The sequence below is a fragment of the Nematolebias whitei genome, chromosome 18 (genome assembly GCF_014905685.2).
Source record: "Nematolebias whitei isolate Nwh7 chromosome 18, NemWhi1, whole genome shotgun sequence".
NCBI lineage: Eukaryota > Metazoa > Chordata > Actinopteri > Cyprinodontiformes > Rivulidae > Nematolebias > Nematolebias whitei.
In genome coordinates this window covers 28055362-28077119 of record NC_056515.1, presented here as the reverse complement: position 1 = coordinate 28077119, position 21758 = coordinate 28055362, and the positions used below count along the sequence as shown (strand labels likewise).

The 21758-nt window shown below is 38.0% G+C and overlaps 1 protein-coding gene across 1 annotated transcript in view; it reads left to right on the top strand.

Annotated features, from left to right (window-relative positions):
- Positions 1 to 342: 342 nt before the first annotated feature.
- Positions 343 to 21758, top strand: part of LOC119424530 (mediator of RNA polymerase II transcription subunit 13-like) — a 130621-nt gene continuing 109205 nt past the window's right edge. Inside the window, exon 1 of the mRNA XM_037692016.1 lies at positions 343 to 414. Coding sequence (XP_037547944.1) covers positions 343 to 414 — 72 coding nt within the window. The remainder of the gene's footprint in view (positions 415 to 21758) is intronic.

Below are 21758 nucleotides of genomic sequence, written 5' to 3'. Positions count from 1 at the left end.
GGATTGTCTGTTCGACCTAGTGGATTATGCGGATTTATTATTATCATTACTAAAACTACGCGCGGAGAGATCTTCCAGTGTGGATTGGCTGTAAATGGATCCATCTGAGATCAGATTTGGAGTCGCCTGACCTGGATTGGAACATTCCGGATTTAACACCATCAACATCCAATTTATCTTCTCTGAATAACGCCCATTCTTCTACACCCCGAGGCTTATTTATTTTTATTTATTTATTTTTTTGCCTGTCTTGGCACACTCCGGTGTTTTTTTTTTTTTTTTTTAGATACCGATGTAGGATTTCGACATGCCCTGCGCTGGCGACCCCAAAGGCGGACGATTATGACTGCAACGGCGAATTGGGTGGCTAACGGGGCAAGCCTTGAGGACTGCCACTCCAACATCTTCTCTCTGGTACGGTATGAATAAAACATGCAAACACAGACAAGTCATAAGACCCGTGGGAGGCACGCTTAAATGTGCGGCTGCTGTGCAAAGGTGAACAATTGCTGGTGTTGTTATTGGGCAATTATTAACAGGGTGGTGAGGGGGAGGGGGGGGCACATTCTTCACCATGAAACCTATTCAATTAACGCATATCATTAAGATGATCTATAAAAACTGCACTTGACGATTTTTTTTTTTAAACAATGCTTTTGCAAATATTAAATGGCAGTTCTTTACACGAACTCATCACGTGCATGAATGCCCTGTTAATGTTGTGGCTTCTGAGGGTTTATTAGAGGCATTGTTTTTCTAGAGGAGAGCGACCTTACAGCATATGATGATCTTAGATGATCTTTTAAATGGGTGTACAAGTTTAAATGTAGATAGATAGATAGATAGATAGATAGATAGATAGATAGATAGATAGATAGATAGATAGATAGATAGATAGATAGATGTTTTGTTAATGACAAGAATTATGTTTGGAGAAGTCAAGATCTGGTTTAAACCCTAAAAAACACGGTGGCAGTTGTCAAGCATGGTAGTGGTAGTGTCATGCTGTGATACATAAAGTGGATGGAATATAAAGAAGGAGCACTGCTTCCAATTTCTTCAACTTCAATCTCAAATCAAACCAACCATTTTAAGTAAACTGTACCAGTTTTGTCAAGAAGAGTGGTCAATCATCCATCAGGTTTATGCTTGTTGATGCCTGCAGTCAAGGTGCAGCATGCTAAGGGGCATTTAACTAAATGTTAGTGGGGGTGTTGTTGTTTTTTTAAAAGAAAAAAAAATAGCCTCTACGTATAGCTTTAAATTAAAGCGGATTAGAGAAAATCAACAAATAAAAAATTGTATACCCAATTATGTTTTTTTCACATTTTTGAAGTCATTTTATAATTCTTCCACCCTTAAAACTAATTGTTACATTCAATCATAAAACAGAAAAATTATTGACATTAATGCCCATGATGAGTGACTGTAAACTTGACTGCAGCTGTAAAAGGTTTTAGGCAGACCAGCTATTGAAAAACTCACAGATTTCCTGCCATTATCATTTTTACACAAACATTTGTCCGTTACAAACCTATAATAAAAGGGTGTTTCTATTAATAGAGCCATAAACCAAAAATGGAGCGTTTCTCTTCTGCTAAAAATAGTTTCAGTGTATGGCTTTATTTGACAAAAAAAAAAAATCATTGAGGTGATTTTGTCAATGCAAAGACACACTTTGGAAAAAATCCCTTTCAGTAAAGCTTAAAAGAAACCGTTTGGACTCTGGGTGCAGTGTCTAGTTCTGAGGCGGAGGGAGACAGAGCAGTGTGTGTTTTCACAGTTTTCATCCTGCAATCAGTGAGTTAACTGTCTTACCACAACAGGCAGCCGAGTGGAAAGGCATGCGGTAAGACTGAGCTCATGCAGGAGCGAGCTGCTGAGAACCACAACAACACAGGAGTCCTGAGGGCCTTTCAGGTGATCGTGCAGGTTGTGAACCAGCAACATCCCCTATTACGCCACAGAAATACCTCCAGAGTTATGTCACAAGGAGTAAACAATGGCTTTTGAGGAGTCTAGATAGCAGATTGTAAAGACTAATGCATTTTAACATTTTAGACTCCCAAGTTGAAGAAGAACTGAATTGCACATATTTTAAATTTTCTCAGCTTGACACAACAGTGATTGCATTTCTGACGCCTTTTCATCTGATGCTATTCCCCCCGTGGAAAAAAAAAAAAGGCTTTCATTCACTCACCGAGGCTTTATTGGCTATCATGAACATCCCTTTCAAACTGAGGGTGAAAGAGACCATCCATCAGCTGGCTTGTTGAGAATATTTATGACTGGCAAGTGCCGCGGTGGTTACTAACTGGCAGGGTTCCTACAGAGAGAAGTCCAAGACATAGCAGAGCGGTAATGACACACACACACATGCACAGGTCTCCAGGTTGAACACAGCAGAGACAACGAGACAGACACGGCCATTTAAAATGCATTTTATGGAAAACGTGGCTCAGAAAGGCTCAAAGGTGCAGCAGAGTTAATGTGTATGAGAGCATTTTGAGCAAAAAAAAAATAAATTGATTCCTTATGAAATGTTTGAATTTAGAGCTCAAAAGCAAATTTTTTGGTTTATTGGTCATTTGTCAAGTCAATAAAAATAACTCAGATGTTTATCTGTGCAGCTAATGGAACATTTTTAAGTGAGCTGTAACCCATAACTTCTCATGGCTGCTTCTAAACAACAGAGAGCACATGGCTAATTAACGCCATTACTTATGCAAAGTATTCTAAGCTTGGCCAGTCTGTCATCACCTCATTATTGCTTCAACTTTCATGCACTTTACCCTGCACAGCTACTTCCCTCACAGAGTTCTGAAAAAACAAAATACTTTTCACATCTTACTTGAGACATTTGTAGAAAGACTCTTAAATCTGAAACAGCAACAAACTAAAAGGCACTCCCGCACACTGTCCAAACATGCACAGATTTAATGTGTTGTTTCAGTCTCTTGACATTCATTAGGCATCAATTTCAAAACAAATATCATCTTAAACAAGAAGTTGTCTTCAGTGTCCGACCAGTCGCATAGATATTTCAAACATTACAAACCAGTCATATAATTAACACCAAAACAATGCAAATGTATATAAAAAACATATTTTAATGGTTCATAATTTTTTGGTTCTGCATAATTGTGCTCAGCCCATTTATTGTCTTCTAAATTTAAAGTCCTTATAATGAAATTTGCACTTGAAGATATTTTTGCTTCATGTGATATTTTATGGTTTGTCCTTAAAAACTTTAAAAACACTTTTTAAATAGATACAAAGTTATTTTCTATTTAGGTTTATATATATTCAGGTTTATATTTAGATTTAGGGATGTTTCTCTATATGCATTTTTTGTTGATATGCTTTTGCACAATTGTGATGTTAATTATATGAATGTTTTGCATTGTTTTACATCACAATGCCCTGGAAGCTTTTTACTGACGGTATTTTGTGCAGACATTTTATTCTGTTTAGTACTAAAGCACTTATTTACTTGCAGAAGTTAAGATTTCGGTATGCATTGCTAATTATGGTATCAGACAAAAAAAGTTGATCTTGAACTATATCAAATGGAACAGTTTGAAAAAATGTACTCCTATGCATTTCTAGATATGCAATTTTAAAATGCAGGAACACACTTAAGCAATGAAACAAACACTTCTTTTTGCATACAATACTCAGCTAATCTGAATTTAAAAACATAAAAATACTTTAAAATTGTTGATCCCAAACTGGTCTTCTATGGGCATCACCACTGTTGACCCATTTTCAGTCATTTTGGCAGTTTCTGTTGCAAGTGTTCACAAATGTTGCTTGCAGAATTTTAATCTAAGGACAAATTACTCATTAATGTGAAAACAATTGTGCAGATTTTGTTTCTTTTATGATTTATTTTTATTTGTTTTGAACATCCTTCTTGAGATCGCAATGAGTACCTTAAATCTTCCATAAGTGATACCTGTGTTGATATGGACATATGCTAATGCATTTTATAGGTAGAGCTTCATTAATGATGATAAGACACGCGTCAGGGTGGGGAATTTTCCAACCTTTTCCTTCGAGTCAAATAGGTTGTGTTTTAGGTAAAAAGTCTCTGGGCGCTCCAGTCTGACAGTCTGTTAAACAGCATTCCACCATGCAATAACCTTGTTCTTCTCTGATTTGCTGGCTGATATTGCAACCCACAACAGTAAAAAAAAATGTAAATAAATAAAACTAGGTTATTAGAAAGCACAAGTGCTCATACTGTAGGCTTTTATGAGGGCATGGCTGATTTTCTGGTGTCAGATACTTTGGATGGCTGCAATCACACGACCCACAAAACAACTGTCTCGTGTGCGGGTGACCAACCGCCTGTGACTGAGAACAAACTAGCCACTTGTAGGTGGGAGAAAAGAGCTGAGCTGGTGTGTTGAAGGCTTTCAAAGGGTTGAAGGACTGCAGCAGAATCTGTTTTCATTTTAGAAAAGTATTATGACTGATGTGCATTTCCTGACTGCAAGCCTCAGCCTATTTAAGAGAGAAACCAAGAGTGAAAGAGTGAGACAGAGCACAGGAGGGGGGTGATTAGAGAGGGAGAGCGTAATGAGAGAGGAGAAGAGAAAACAGACATCTGTGGACTGGGCAGGTTCCTTTAACAGTGACTCCCAGCCTGATTATGAAAGGCAAAGAGGAGACAGTTAAAAAATGGCCCCGCAACACAGGAAGCCTGTGTGTGTTTATACTGAGCACATTGTGAACCACGCAGACTCAGGAGAGAAACTTCAAACACTGACCATATTATACACACATTCACAAACACAAGTAGCTAAGAGAGGAAAAATACCCCCATTGCCCACACAAACAAACGCAACTGTATAACGCACCCACACTTCAGAGCTTCGAATGCTTCCTGAATCCCAGTGATGCAGGTTTGTGCAAACATGATGCAGAAACCTTCATTAAGGGACTTCTGGCGTTCTCCAGACAGAGGTGTAACACTGGTAATTAAGTGTCCTCAAGTAGAGCTCTAATGTGATCAACTAAGAGGTGCTCATTAGCTGAGCTGTATCCCAATAGAGAGCTCCCTTGTATAACGATGACGCTATGCTTTCTGGTGAGGAAATAAAGTGCTCAAAGATGAGGTTGTGGGAGATAGCTGTGGCGCTATGATTTATGGCAGGTGAGCGGCCACGGCTTGTAGGAAGGAGCAGGTAATCAGGAATGGTGCCTTTTTAATACATCCTGTTTGCATTTCCTTGTTATTAATGGTAGCGGTGAGCACAAGGATGCTTGGAGATGAGAGAGAGGCAGTGGTCGGACACAGCGTTTGCTGAGCCAATGAATCATGTGGCGTTAATGCAGACCTGGGAAACATTAGAAACCTTGTTATGTTTTGTGCTGATGCAATATTGAAGAGCTGAAAGTACAGCAAAGCTATTTTTTTAACGCTTTACCCTGAGAAATATGAATAGGTTTGCAAAGTCCTTTTTTTTACTTAAAACAAGTCTTAAATTTAATACTGGAATTCTATCTTATTAAATTAGCTCCCAGCTTCAATAATAAATCAGCTGTAAACAAATATTGGGAGGTGCATATTAGGTTTGTTTATTAGAAAAATGTTATTTATGTGTGTCTTATTAGAGAACTAGATATTGTACGGAAAGAGGCAAGGGTGTAAAAGAAGAAACGTTGAACAGTGCACCACTGACAGTGTTATTATTCAGCTGTAAATGCCTTGCTTCTTATCATGGTCACAGTTTTTATATGCTTGAATGTATTAAGTTTCAGCATGCATGTTTCACATTGTAGGATGTTTGACATTTTAAAATTGGATAAATTCATCACTTGTACCGTTATTATTAAAGGAGTGTCAAGATGTCATTTGTGGTAGCTGTAAAGTAAACATATTTATTGTTTATTCTGCGCTAAACATGAAAGCACTTTGAGGCTTACTTGTTTTTAGAAGCCTGCTTCACGTGGTCATTGAAGGAACAACAGTTGGTGGTATTTTCAGCATTGTTTTTAAAAGAATGATATGGACATCAAAGTTCATGCTCAATCATCCAGGTACAAAATCCAATAATGGTCAATCAGGTCATCTGGACAGTTTCTTTTTTGTGGAAAGACATTTCATCCTCTATCTGGAGGGCTTCATCAGTCTGAGGAGTCCCAAGTAAAGTGTTTACCCCCCTAAGCAATACACTCCTTTAGTGGACCAACCAGCTTGCTGGTGATAAGATGGTGTATGGGAGCTGTCCTGTCCCCCATTGACTCCTCCCAAGCAGGCAGCCACAGTCAAAGGGGTTCAAGACATCAAAGTCAATGCTCAATCATCCAGGTACAAAATCCAATAATGATCAATCATGTTATCTAGACAGTTTATTTTTTGTGGAACCACTTGCACCTTGAACCACTTTGGCTGGGGCTGCCTGCCTGGGAGAAATCAACACCAGAAACCATCTTATCACCAGCAAACTGGTTGATCTTCTAAAGGAGTGTACTGCTTAGTGGGGAAAACAGTTTACTTGGGACTCCTCAGACTGATGAAGCCCTCCGGATAGAGGGCGAAACGTCTTTCCACCAAACTGTCCAGATGACCTGATTGACCATTATTGAATGACATGGACATTTTGAATTAGGGTTCTGTGGTGAGTAGTTCTTTGAACCACCTCAGTTTTAGGTCTGGCAGGACTGGCAAGCTAATGGCTAGTTCAAACATGGCCAAGACCAAAGTGGATTGCTGTCCTCTTGAAACAATTCCAGTTTCCCCACATTTCCCAGCAGTTCATATGAATGTTGTTTTATAAATATTCATTATTTGTCTCTTGGCTGCTCCCTTGTTCAGGGTTGCTACAGCGTATCGTCTGACTCTAAGTCCATTTTCCACCGGCCGCCTGCTGGTTGGCAGCACGCAAACCGGTCGTTGTTTACTCAGGCCCCGACTAAAACAGTAAGGCTGTGGTACAGTCACGTAGGGCAGTCGTAGATCTGCAAGTTTGTCTTGGCACAAGTGTTATGACAAGCCCTCTTCATGATGCAACCCTCACCATTTATCCGTGCTTGGGACCGGCAAGTACACAGAACATACCCTTCCAGAGCTTGTTTAGAAAAAGAAGAAGTAAATAACTTACATTATTGCCAGTTTCGCAATACATGGTTATTTCTATATCCCAAGGTTTAATGTAGGAGCAAAAAGTGGCAGCAACTTGTAAGATTTTCATCTGGAATATCTACAATTTTTTCTAAAATAATTGTGTACATGAACATCTTTGAAAATTTGGAGAATCAAGATAATTTAAGATGACAGCAGTCCACTTTGGTTTTGATTGGATTCAGAGTAGCCATTTGTTTACCAGTGCATTCTCCAATAAGCTCTTTTTCTTCAAACTTATGTCAGTCAAGAGCAATCTATAACAGGTAAGATATTAATCATTCATAACCATTTCTCCAAACCCTACTTTAAAATCCCCAAATTATTATTTTAAATTTCAACTTTACAATTACTGTTTGATGCCGACAAGCTCTCCACAACATACGTGTTCAGAGTAGATATTTTGTGTAAAGATTCACATGACCTGCACATGTTTACAAAGAGATGTAAAATTATTGCTAAAATTTGGATGTAAACATGTGGACGTAAGATTTTAACTATTAAAGCTGTTAAACATGTTTTAAATATTCAATTTTGGTTTAAAAAGCTGTTCTTTGGTTGCCTTAAGTGGGTAAAAATAAAATAAATAGATAATCATTTTTAGAGCTGAAAAAGCATAAAATTGCCCACGGCAATCCTTAAACTGGAATTTATCTTGCGTTGCCAGGCCACAACAAAATGCATTTAATTTAATTTAGCATAAATATTTTGCATATATACCTTTGTTTCTTGTGATTTATAAATCATAAATTAGAAAGTAAAACTGCTTGAGCTAAAAACGGTAATGCAGCTATTTGGTTTGTATATGCAGCAGTGAAACATGATCTGTGTGTTCAGTAGTAAGAAAGGAAATCAATTTATATGAAAATACATTTTTTGCAGCATTATGCTAAATAAACACAGAGAACAGTAGTTCTTAGTTCCCATGTCTAATTATCCTACAAGATAAACTGGGCTGATGAAACAATTTATTTAGATTCAAGAGTTCATGGAGTGTTTGTTTTTACTCACAAAAGAAAACCTTTTTGTCCATTAGAAGCACAGAGGCCAAGTTTTCACAAAGCTAAATAAGTGAGTGGGAGAAAAATGGCATAAAGGAGGAAATACTTACTGTTCTAGAAGGACTAGTCAATTTGTTCATCTACCATGATGTTTGTGGAGCCTCCCATGAGATTGTTCTCATTTATTTTATACATGTGCTCAGGGTTTAGGCCACTCGAGACTGAGAGACAGTGCGTTTGTCCCAGAGGAAGACGAATGCAGGAGGTGGACCCATCCTCTTTTCTTACGCCAGTCTCCGAGCTCTCTTTATTGTTGCCAAATAAAAATGTGAAAATTCAACCAATATATTTTTAAATCAGGGGTCTTCAATTAAATTCAGCAAGGTCTGTGAAAAAAATAGGCTGGTATTTCTCCATGGGCTCAAGGAATGCTGGAATTACTGCAAACACTTGAAAAACTGCACTACCAAAAATAAATTACTGCAAACGCTAGAAAAGCTGCACTACCTACAGATTATAATAAATGTTGGAAAAGCTGCTCTTCCTAGAATGCACAAATTGTGGAAAAGCTGTGCCACGTAAAATACACAGGAAAACGTTTTCAAGTAAATATATATTTAATTAACTCTACTGGAATTTAACATCTGAAATAAGATGGCTCCTAATCTGGCCTGTGGTTTGTCATTTGGAGACCCCTATTTTAAATCCTTCACAAATATTTGCTAAAACCGCTTAAGCCTTTAAAACATTATCTTTATTGGAGACTAGTGCTGAGGCTGGACAGTTTTTTTTTTTTTTTTTTGAGCTTAACTGTAAAAGCTACTCTGTGGTGTATATGACGGGTGACATTGAGGCCGTGACAGCATCAAGGAGACAAACAGTGCGGGCATCAGAGGCAGCGTCTCTGTCTTCAGCTGCATGCCCTACAGAGCATCTCCATCTGGTTGATTCTCACTAAACAGTACCTCCCTCCCCCAACACACACGCTCCCTCCATCCCCCATGTCCAACCTGTGCTCTCGGCTTTGCTCTTGCAGCTCAGACAGGCTTCACCTTGAGTTTAAGAGAGACACCTCCTCACTAATCTGTCCATGCCACGGCTGTGGGAGCTTGTCATCACAATAGGACACATCCCAACAAAAATCTGTAAGTCAGAAACACAGAAGTGGAAGCTGCAGAAACGTCCCTGAAACAAGATGGGGAGTAAGAGGTGGAAACAGGAAGACCAGGATCTTCTCACTTCTGCTTTTTGCAACATGTCTCTTTTCTAGTAAATTCTCTGGCGCGTAGTAGTGAATCTTATCTGAACGACGGGGCTTGTCGGAGCCCCTGCCGCCGAGGTGAAAAACAGTTCAAAGCGGTAAGAAGGAGGTGGGGTGGGGGAAGCACCGCTGGTCCCAGGGCTGGAAATGGGACAGGATGGGTTGGAGTATTTTGGAGCATGGTGGCTTGAGCGTGAAATATGTAAGCCCCTGCAGCGCCAGCTGTGTTCTATTCTTAGAGCCCGCTGGTGTAGTATGTGTGCAGGGCGACAGAAAGCTGTGTGGGAAAGGAGGATTGGCAGGAACTGACCTTAACTGGTGCCATCAAATACCAGTGATAGCTGGGAAAGTTAGCTAGTTAGCTAATTCCAAATAAATACTCATTAACTAAAGTTTGGATGCTTCTTAATGTTTTCACATAATTAATTCTTAATGCTTGCTGTAAAAATGCTGTAATATAGTTTTTAATTAGTGAATCTGTATAGGTTATTTGTAATGCTGTTTGAAGTGGGTAAAAATAAATTGTTTTTTAACATGTTTTGTGTCACTGCTTGTCATGAAATTTCAATTGAGCACTAGTATTGTGACTTGGTGCTATATAAATAAACTGGAATGAATTGAATTAGTGACTGATGGATATAGGCACCAGTGACCCCTGCGACTCGAAAAGAAAGAAGCGGATAAAGATGATGGACGGATGAATAAGCTCAGTATTTGTGGAATTGACAGATGTAAAGGTATTTTTGATTTGACTTACATTGATTATGGTATTCTTGATTAGGTTGAGTTGGAAAGTTAATTGGAAGAGCTCACACAATGAGTAGCTCTGGGAGTAAATGTTGTGACTGACTGTCAGCGACGTCCGCCGTAGTACCTTTAAAACTTACTGAGTTATAGCCGTTGTCGTGCTTTCTAAGGTCAGCTGGCTGGGTGGCCGTTTTGATTTATGTTGTCTTGAAATCTGTTGTAGATGCACAGCTAATGGTGTCTTTCTAAAAGTTTAAATAAAATCCATCCAGAAGTTCACAAGACATTTTGCAAACACAGGCAAAATATTGTTGTCTATTTTTGCCTTTTGGTGTTTGATAAGGAAAAATGAACCTGTTGCTACTTTTTTCCTTAAAATGTTGGAAATTTTACTTTTTTTTGATACTTCACATAATCTACTTTACTTACTAACCTTTTAAAAATATATAATTAGTTTCATATACTGTTATTCTGCCTTATACACCTTTCCTTAAATCATCACTGCAGATTAAACCCACTTAAAGTTACCGCCCTGCCACTGGACTGAGCCCAGTGTTGTGTCATATGTGTAGATAAAACAGAATGTAGGTCTTTGTGTGCCATCTTATGAGAGTAACGTTGCATTTTATCTCAAGATTTGTTCCCAGCTTCCTCACCTGACAGCAGTCATATCGACAAAGAGATTTTTTATACATAAAGGGAGATATTTGCCCTGTGTGTAACTGGCCAAATATCTTCTACGAGCCAGACAGCTTTGCCAATACCACAGTTGGCTGGGATTCAACAACAGTTAGAACACTCATAGGTTAAAGGGTGTCAGCGCTGTGAGACGAGAGGGGATAGAGGAAACAATAACGTTGTCTGCCGCGCTGTTGCAAATTCTAATTATCGTGTGTTGATCTTCCATTGAGAGATTATCTGCGACCAACAGGATGGGTACTTGATGAGAACAAACACATTATGCACAGACTGTTGAGTCACAATCGTTCGTGGAGCATTGATTCTCCTTGCTCTGCCAAACGGCGCTTTCTCCCCACATGAATTAGACAGATGCTCATGATTTTTCAGATGCAATGAAAATTTGTACAGCTCAATTTCAGCCCTGGCTTGCTTTTGTGGAACAAATGGACGCTGCAGTACAATGGTGACGCACAAAGGTTTTGATAGAGTCTTTATCAGACACGACTGGCTGAACTTGGAGCTGCGTGGTGTAAAAGTGATGCAAAGACATGAACATATTTTCTGTTAAAGAATTTACAAGTATAATAGGGAGGGTTTTGATTGGACTACAGAAGAAGAAACAAGAATGCGCTGATTTGTAGAAGATGTAAGCTTTATCACTCCCATTTAGTGGGTAAAAGCAGCAAATTTTCAGACAACTGAGAAAGTTGTGTGTTTAAATATGTAGGATTAAACGTCTAGCATTTCATGAGGGGATGCATATCAACTGCACTGACTTTTAAACTTGAGTTTTAGACTAAAATCATTTCATATTGAGAAATGGTGGAGTTGTAGCTGGTTTGGTCATTCGTGTGTGATACAAGATGTCATGCTCCAAGTAGTGAGGGACTCTGAGCTACTACCACTTTAATTTTGAGCTTATTATTTGGAAAAACCACTGAATTAAATACAGCTGTTTTATTGTCTTTAAGTTACCTTGATTGTGGTTGTCATCATGATTTGGGTTGCCATCAAAGGGTAATCAGTTATAGACGTACATCCATTAAAATCCATCCAGTAGTTATTGGGATATTTTGCTAACAGACAAACAGGGCTGAATTCATTGTTAAATGCTAAAGCTTTAGATAAAAATGTGTTCCAGTGAGTAGCGCTCATGAATATGTGTTGTGTGCTTTCATCAACAACCACACCAAATTTAATTACAATTAACTGATTGAATTATAGCCATTGTTGTCTTTTCAAAGGTTAGATAGCTGTGGCAGCCATCTTGAATCAGGTTGACTCCAAAAGTAATTCAGTTGTATATGTACATTTTATGATTAGTTTCTGTTTCACAAAAGTTTCACCAACATCTGTCCAGGGGTTTATGAGGTATTTTGCCAACAGACCAATCAGTCGACTCCAATAGTTAAAGGCAAAGTTCTAAAAGCAGATCTTGTGCTCAGAGTATGCATTTGGGATCAAGCTCAGCTACTGCCACAACTAATTTTAGCTCAATAGCTGCAAAATTGACTGAGTTAGAGCAAATTTTTGTGTTTTTAAAGTCATTTAGCTGGGGCCGTCTTGAATTGGGTTGACTCCAAAAGTAAATCATTTGTAGATAATCCTTCAAAGATTACTTTCTGCAAACTTCAATAAAAGTTGACTAGTGTTTCTTTTTGGAGTCAGACACACACACACACACAAGCAAAAGCATCGTCATCTTTCGACAGTGGGCGATAATGATCAGGAGCCCTTTCTTTGTCCTGCACATACAGACTCAATCACAGTCGATCATTTTTCCTTTTTTAATATTTACTGTATAAGGTATTGATTAAAGGGAAACTTCACTTATGCCAGGCTGGTATTTTATCTGAAATTACACCCCTGCAGATAAAAATCAATGCAGAGTAATACAAACCAAATAAAATATTTTGTGTACTACTTACACTCATTTTGTCTAATTTTGAGAACAATCAGGTTCAGGGCCATATCAGAAGTTTCCGTGCAGAGCTAATTGTACAATTATTGAGCTGAATCGTTTTAAAGACAAATTAAATATTTTTCTCGCTGCTCTCAGTGACTAATCCTACTGCAAAAAGCAATAATTATCAGCCACTTCTGAGCTTATTAATTCCAGCTGGGAGGTAACAAACGGGGTGCAGAAAGACAACATACACACCTACACACACAGTGTGCGTGGTTTTTACCATACGATGAGGAAACAGAGAAGTATATAAAGTCTTATTTTTCTACTGTAACCCAGGAGACAGAAATCTCTAAACTTGAGTACCGTTCTGAAATCCTAAAGATGTTGTATGTTGCCTAGCAACTGTTTTTCCACATCTCTCTGTGTCTTCTGTTTTTCTTTCTTCCTTTGTTTGTATATTTGACCAAATTCTCCCGTTTTTTTCTCGTCTTGTAGTTAAAAACCGACTCTCGGGAGACGAGCAGAACAGAGGCTGCTTTATTTATTTTTATGTTCTTGTGATTAAATGAGTAACCAGGACCAGTCAGTTGTCTCAATGGTGCGAAAGCAACCTGACGCTGCAGGTTTGTGTTGTGTTTTGGCTGAGGGTGGGTGAAATCTTGTCTCCGCTCACCACGTCTTTCGCTGTTGCTCCCCCACTTACCTCTTCTCTTTGTGTCAGGTGAGGAGTCGCAGCTGGTGGAGGCTTTCTGTGATATGATTGGCAGCTCTATCTGTCACTCAGCCCCTGGGACTCTCCCTGCTCTAATTAGGTCGCTTGGCTCGCTCACCTTCCAGGGCTGGATGCTACAGCAGAGCGCAGATCAAATGACAGCCCCTTGTTTTGTGGGGACTTTTAAAGGTGGTGGCAGAAGGCAGAGGAAAGGCATCTGTTTAGTGTCTGCAGTCTTCTTTCTGCACACGTTTGGTGCTTTCGTGTCACTCGGGACGCCTCACAAGCGCAATAATGTGCATTGCTCTTCATTTGTGTTGCAAAATGCCAGAGGGGAGTTCAGCTTCTTGTGGGTTAATTTGATTTCCATGGGTTAATTGATGAAGGGGGGGGGAGTCATTGCCTGCTCTTATTTCTGCCACTGGCTGTTCTAATAGGTGCCTTCTTAGTGTTAGCATCACAGTCTTTGTTGACATTTTGGCTCCTATCTTGTTTTCTTTTTTTGGAATTATGAGAAAAAATGTGAAACGGATATCACAAGTCTTTGTTCACCACGGCTTTTCGTGTGACACCGTAAAACAGATAGTGTGGTTTTATGCAGCAAAACAAACTGCTAATGCAACAGAAAGACAAATGAGGTGTGGCTACAGCCAGTGGTGTAGTCTACTTTTATTTTTTAGAGAGTAAACTGTGCTTAGAAACCAAAGTACACTGGTTAGTACAATGTAACCGTCAATTTATTTTGATTTTTAAGCGTATTGATCATTTCCAAATTTCTCTGATGCTTGTATTTGAATAAATGCACAACAAACTTTGTACAACAGTTGGCTTTGTATTAAACATGTTCAGGAATTTATAAAACTGTATCAAAGCAAAACACGTTCAAGTATTACACTAAGTACAGGATTATACAATAATTTGTTGGATAAGCGATTGTAATAAACAAGCACTGCATACAGATAGATTGTTAGGGAAGCGTTTAACTGCCATTTAACATATCAATGACACATGTCTAATGATATTCATGTATCATTGGGCACTTTTAAATGAGTATACTGACATTTTTAAGCTTAGTGGGAATACTCCGTATGCCCATGTATCGCATAGACTACAGCATAAAACAGAATTTGTTGAATTAGCTTAAAAATGTAGAAAACCTTTCACACAACTATTTGGCTTTCTTTCTCAATGAAACTGTGTTTCTGCAACTTAATAACTGGTTTCATCAACTTAATCTTTGCAAGGCTGATCTGATTTTTTATTTTATTTTATTAAGATTGAGTTTGATTCTTTTTAATTAGGGTGGTAAAACTAATTTTGTTCGACAAATGTAATTTTTTTTACAAGATAGTTAAACTTGTTTAAAATTGATTTAGAGAAACAAACTGAATCTTGTTATGTGAACAGTTTGTTTGTATTACATGTCTCGGGGTTTTTTTTTTTTTTTTTTTTACTCGAATGTAACAAATCAAACTAAAACAAGACTGATGAGATCAAATTTAACACAAGATATTCATTTAAAATTTATTTAAGTAATCCAGTTAATCTGAGAACCTGAGTCTGAGTCAGCTCGAAAATATCTCGTTAACAAACCTTGTATTTTGAGACAACACGATTGCCTATTTCTTAAACAAATCAATGTGATGGTGTGGAAAACAACAATATTTTGTAGGGATGTTCAATATTGAATTGTCGATGTCCAGTATGCCAATATGTTAAAACTTACTTGGCCGATACCAATACCAATACCAATATTGATATTTCCCCCCATCCCTACGGACAGAGATTACATAGCTTTCTCTGCTGTGGAATACTACATTATTCTGCATGGTCTTTGTTAATTTGGCCTGCTACCAAATACAGATGCCAAAAAGGGTCTGAAAATGATGTTACACTTCAATTTGGATTATGTTTAATGTAAAATTTATTCATGACATTTAATCTCGCTAACACAATGACAACACTCGAACAGTGGAAATTCGTAAATCTAAATCTAAACTTGATGTTGCTTGTTTTCATTCAAAAACAGCACCTTGTGTATATATATATATATATATATATATATATATATATATATATAAACAGCGTCTTTTATATTGGTGAGTTATTTTGATGGAATGGCCGATGTCCGATATTTAACGTTATCGCTAATATTGGCCGATACCGATACCATGCCGATAATATCATGCATCCCTAATACATTTGTATTTTTAGTCGTGTTTTTAGGTGTTAGATTTTTAAAAAATCAACAAAAGTACATTTTTTAATAAGCTCGTCATTCTTTCAATCCATGCACCACTTTGGATGCCAAAATGTGACCAAAGATTTTCTGAGTTGAAAGCAATTGACGACGACAACTCTCAGCTACTACCACACCAAAAGTTAGCTCAGTATTTGGTAAAACATACCAAGTTATATAATTTTGAGGTTTGCCATCTTGAATTGGGTTAACTCTAAAAGTTAATTACTGTCTGCCAGTTTTATAGAAGACAGTTCAGGGGTTTACGAGATACTTTGCTAACAGACAGCTTATCAAACACACAAACACAGGCAATTACATTGCCTGCCTTTCCTAGCAGTGAAGTGTGTTATGGTAATTTTATCATACCACACTGAGATATTCTTTCATACTACTAGTTTTGACATTTCTGATCAACCTGATCTGACATAAGAATGCTGATTTTTAGGGAAAAGCTGCGTTCACTGTCTCCTCACAGTGATCGGAGCCTGTTGATCGTGTTCTCCTGTGGGCCGTCTCTGACGTGGAAACAGTAGATGGTCTGACTCATGTCAGAAAGCTAAAATACAAGGCGGTGGTTTGAATCGTGGCACTGTTGGAACCAGAAACAAACTAAAAGTGATCCAAAGCGACTGGTAAATGGAGAGAATATTTTAAAATAATTATAAAAATAAGAAGTACATAAAATAATAGAATGTTATCAGGAATTTATACAATCTCCTTTAAATCTCTTTCAGACAGAGGTACAGTTTTGTGCATCTCAATAAACCCCCAAAACAAATCTTATCTTGAGTCTTTAAAGCATCGCAAGTGATCTGAACAGACTCCAAGCACTGGCAGCCGCTCAAGTGTCTAAACTGATTTGACGTGGATGAGAAAGGGACGCCATTGTGACAGAGTAAGTGTTTTGCGTGTGCCAGAGAAGGTAAAACTGCTGATACAAGATGTTTTTCAATAGCCTTAAGTGCATTCTTTGTCAGACTGTGAGGCTCTTACGTTGTTGTGAGAATCCTAAAGAAGTGGCACGTCTCTTAAACAATTCTCCCGTCTCGTTCTCTCTCTCTTGCGGGACTGAATTAACCACAGATCCACTTAGATGCAACTTCAAACAATCGCATCAGCTGCACTCCAGATTGGATAGTGGCCTTAAGAAAGCTCAAGCAGTCGCACATAATCAGAGGAAATACTTTTTTTCTGAACCTTATGCTTTTTTAAATTATAGTTCTTTGGTTTCCTCCCACAGTCCAAAAACAATCATTTTAGGTAGAGCTATGCCATTAATCAACTTTGTTGTTTCAAATTTGGCTCTTATCAATCATTAGTGAAATTGACGACGGAAAAAAATAATATATATATATTTTTGCCGTATTCTGCTTTGTGAGCTTGCTGTCTTCTGGTCTCGCCTTTTGCTGCAGATTCTGTGTGTGATACGTGTGTGTGTGTGTGTGTGTGTGTGTGTGTGTGTGTGCAGACACAGGAAGATGCACTGGATTCCAAAACATTTAACACCACTACCAAAGTTTATTACAGATCAACCAACGCTGAACAATTTGTGTGACCTGGGAGAATTTTCTTTTGAGTTTGGTCATACATGAAAGAGGCGGCTCAGTTGGTAGAGCTGTCGCCTCTCAGCGAAAAGGTCGCCGGTTCAAATTCTGGCCTGGGTGGAGTTTGCATGTTCTCTACATGCATGCGTGGGTTTTCTCCGGTACTCCGGTTTCCTCCCACAGACCAAAAACATGCATGTTAGACTGATTAGTAACTCTGAATTGTCCCTTGGTGTGAGTGAGAGTGTGAAAGGTTGTTTGTCTCCTTTGTCTCTATGTGTCCCTGTGATGGACTGGATGGGTACAAGTGACCCCCACAACCCCAAAAAGGGAAGAAGTGGGTAAAAGATAATGGGTGGATGGATGGTACATGAATGAATCGGACCACACAGGGAAGTCGTGTGTCCACCTGAACCATCAGATCAGAGAGAAGAGCAGCTATAAACTCTTCCTCATGAAACACGACAAGAAGAGAGAAACATGACTTTAGTACAGACTTTGCAGCTGCATGTGGGGATTCATATACTCTGATAATAAAATGATGATAATAATAATAATAATAAAGTCAACAAAGTTCATGCTCAATCATCCAGGTATCAAATCCAATAATAAAGTCATTTAGGTGAAGTGTTTCCAAGACACTATCTCAGTTTGACTTTGTTAATTCTTTAGCATCAAGCTTGAAATTCCTCAACCACTCAAATATCAAAGTTATAACACAAAAGTTTTATACTTTAGGCTATTTATTGCTATAATTATAAAATGAATGTTTGGTTTATCTGATGCGTGAAGCAGTTTTATTTTATCAAAAGGCCTGTTTCTTTGTTCTCTTTGAAACACGTGAGGAAGTTAATTTTACAAAACGACTGATGTTTATTTATACATTATTGAAACCCTACCAGCTGATTTTTAAGCACATTACTAAGTGTTAGTGCAGACTTGGGCAATATATAGCCCAAGATCTTGGATAATCTCTATTCAGCCCCAAAAATTCTTAATTGAAAAGAAAAGAACTTTTATAAGTTTTAGAAAACAGGCATTTTCTCAAGGAAACTTATAAACCATGGGACAAATAAATCAAAAACCTTTAGATTAAGACATCAAGGTTCGTGCTCAATAATCCAGATAAAAAAATCTAACAATGCTCAGTCAGGTCATCTTGACAGTTTCTTTTGTTTAGATTAAGATATACTAAAACTTTTGTTGAAGTTGCTGTGTTTTCAGAACTAAACTGAACCTTAAAGTCTCCAAAAAGCAAATGTACAACATTTTTTCCATAGTTAGGCTAATATATTGTTACAAAACAATTTTACACAAAGTATCTTATTTTGCTACAAGTTTTTTTTTTTTTTTTTTCATTCAACCTTTATTTATGCAGGTTAGTCTCATTGCGCCTCCAGGACTCATTTATAAGGAGGGATCTGGTATTAGGGAGACATATTTTTCTCAAGCATGCTATGCTACAACAAGAAAAAGTTTGAAACATATCTTCCAGATTATCTGCTTTAAAGAAAATTTATTTTCCTTTTCTCTATGGGGCTCTTCGTTTGCTTTAACTCCTTTGGTTTTACCCTTTGGAAAAAAAAACCTGCGTTAAAAGGTTCCGTTGAACTGAAACTATTTGCTGCATTTTGTTTAAATTTGCCAATATTCATACATTTTTTTAATATATTTTGCCATTTAATATTCAAAACGTTATTAGTCTGCAGTGTGATAAAACATTTTAGGTGAACACAATGAGATGACATCATGAAATTATAAAATTAAACACAAAAATAGGGAAAAAAAACAGAATCCCTACAATATCAGGGAAGTGCACTATATTACTGATTTTATTTTCAATATTTGTGCGTTTTTTTTTTATAATAGCCTACATTTAAATAAATAATATTTCAGGGAAAATTAGGCAGGAAACTTGGAGAAAAATTCACGCTTGAGGCAAATGACTTTAAGTGTAAAACAAAGCAACGTTTCCAACTAAAAGAATAATTGATTCATGGCGATGATTAATATTTTTCTAAGATCAAGCCGCCCTGATGTTAATTGGTGATTCTGAATTTAAAGTGACTGTTAGCATGCATGGTGTGTTGTCTCCATGGTGGACTGGTGACCTTTCCTGGGTGTCGCTTGACTCTGAAGAAAATAAAACAGCTCCAAAAATTTGGATGAACAAATACGTCTAGTTGTGACACTGAAATTAAATGCTCTGCAGAGTCTGTGGAGCAAAAAGCGTCTCTGTTTTATCTACAAGGAAGTCATTTATCTGCATCTTGAGAAGTTCAAAAGCTTCATTCAGGAGACAGATTTTCTTTGAGCGGGAAGAAAAGCGAAAATATTTTAGTCTGCAAATGCATTCCTGCGAAGGTGTACTTCAAATGTGTTTTTCCTCTCAGCTGTGTTGTTTAAGTGATGGAAGGCTTCCCCTTCATTTTAAAGCTTCTGGGCTATAAATCAAAGCGCGCTATTTACTCTATCCATCTTCCAGGCTTTTAGAGCTGCAGAATGACAAACATTTTCAATCACAAATTGGATCCTTTTCTCTGTTTTAGCCATATGTTGTAGACTCTGCTCAGTTCTTTTCCGTGGAGGAACATGTGCCAGAGATGAAAGCAGTCACTTCCATATTTCTTTTTGATTACAACCATGTTTCTAGTGCACTGAGGTTGAACCCTGGTCGGGACGCAAATGATGTATTCTAGTGCCGGCTCACCTTTGTTTCGAGAGTTTGCGCCACGTTTTCGCTTAAAAAAAGCACACGAAATGATAAAAAGTTGAAAAGATACATTTTCACGGAGCCTATTTTTTGGGATAATTGATGCATTCGTTTGCTTACTTGACAAAAAAAGACAAAAATAGTAAAAAAAAATAAATAAAAAATAAATAAAGCGTTGGATTCTTTCTGGTGTTTTCATCCGGCATCCATGTCAGTGTGAGGGTGCCGAGAGATGAGAGAGAGTGAAGACGAGAACGATAATAGAGGTGAGGGTAAGGTCAAAGCTTCAGTCCATCTCTGGAAGAAAAAGCTCTTTTCTCCCTTTTTGGGTTCTGCACTCAATCAAAGACTGAACCAGCCAACCTACTGAACAAAGTGCTCGAAGGAGTTCAGGTTTTATTGACAGTGAAACAAAATCCACCATTTTTTTCCCTCCTTGACGTCTTTTTCCCTTCTTTTCACCCTTGTGGTTGTGTTTTAAAGAGGCGGAGGAGCAGCTTTGATTTACTTGTTCACAGCGCGGGGGATGTGCACTCTCAGCTACACGTTTGCTGTGATCTTGAATAAAATACAGCCCATTAAAACAAACTATCATCAACTCAATTGATGCCAAAAACGAAGCGACGTTTGTCATTTTTCCACAGATTATTAGGAGTAAAATTGGCTCATCATCATTGAGTTGTTTTGCAATTTAATGTTATTTGTCACCCAAAATGCTGCAACCATGAACTCATTCTCTTAATTGTTGAGCTTAATCCAAGATTAAAGACTGTAATTAACTGTAGTTGAATAAAATTAGTGGGCATTATTATTAAATTCATTCAGACTGTTTTGTTTTAAGGTGCAGAGATAATAGCGTTTGTTTTTTCCAGCAGTTTCCCGTCATATCAGTTGAATTCACAAAGCTGACAGGTTTCCTTTAATGTGTCACAAGTGATAATGCACTCATAATAAATATGAGAGCTGGCTGTTTGTTAGCACGGGTATTAATAACTTCAGAGCTCTGATAGTGACGCTGACATTCATGCCTGCACACATTAAGAATAAATCCATGTGTTTGTGTGAAGATACAGGAGTGAAGCTGCTGAAAGGTGCACAGACAGGCACGTCTTAGCTGTCGTCCCTGACAGAGAGCTGGACATCAGCTGGGAAACACGCCTGCCTCCTGATGCATGTTGCTGTTTCTGAGCACTCCTGGTCTGCACATCATCACAGCTGCGCCGTGTGATGTGTGCGTGCATCGGCGTCTGTGCGTGCAGGCATGTGTTTGGATCTGCCTGCGAGCGCGTAACTGCAGCTTTGGTACCCCCCCACCACCACCTTTTTCCTGCAACTGTGCTGCGGCTAATCCGTCACAGGAGTGCAGTGGGGGTGTTGGGATAGTGCATTTCCACATGGCCGATAAGTAAACAGCACCTGTGTTTGCGCAGGTTAAACTGATTTAACCATTAAATGTAAATTAGCATCAAAACTGTATCACTGTGGGACTGATTTCTGCTCTGGGAAGGGAAGCGATTTTAAAATTAGCATTTTAAAAAAACAACATTATTCTTATTTGGCTGTTCAGAATAACGCATGATGCTAGTTTCACATCCTTGCTGTGAAAATAAGTATCAGTCTATGATCACAATGCAAGCCAATTACAATTAAGTATTCATTTTAACAAAACTGTAATTCAGCACTATTTATCAAAAATTTGTTGCAATAAAACTGAATTTGTTTAGATTATTTAAGTATAAATCATAATTCTACAAAAAAAAAAACTAAACATTTTTATGATTAAGCTAAATGGGAAAAAAGCATGTTTAAATGATTC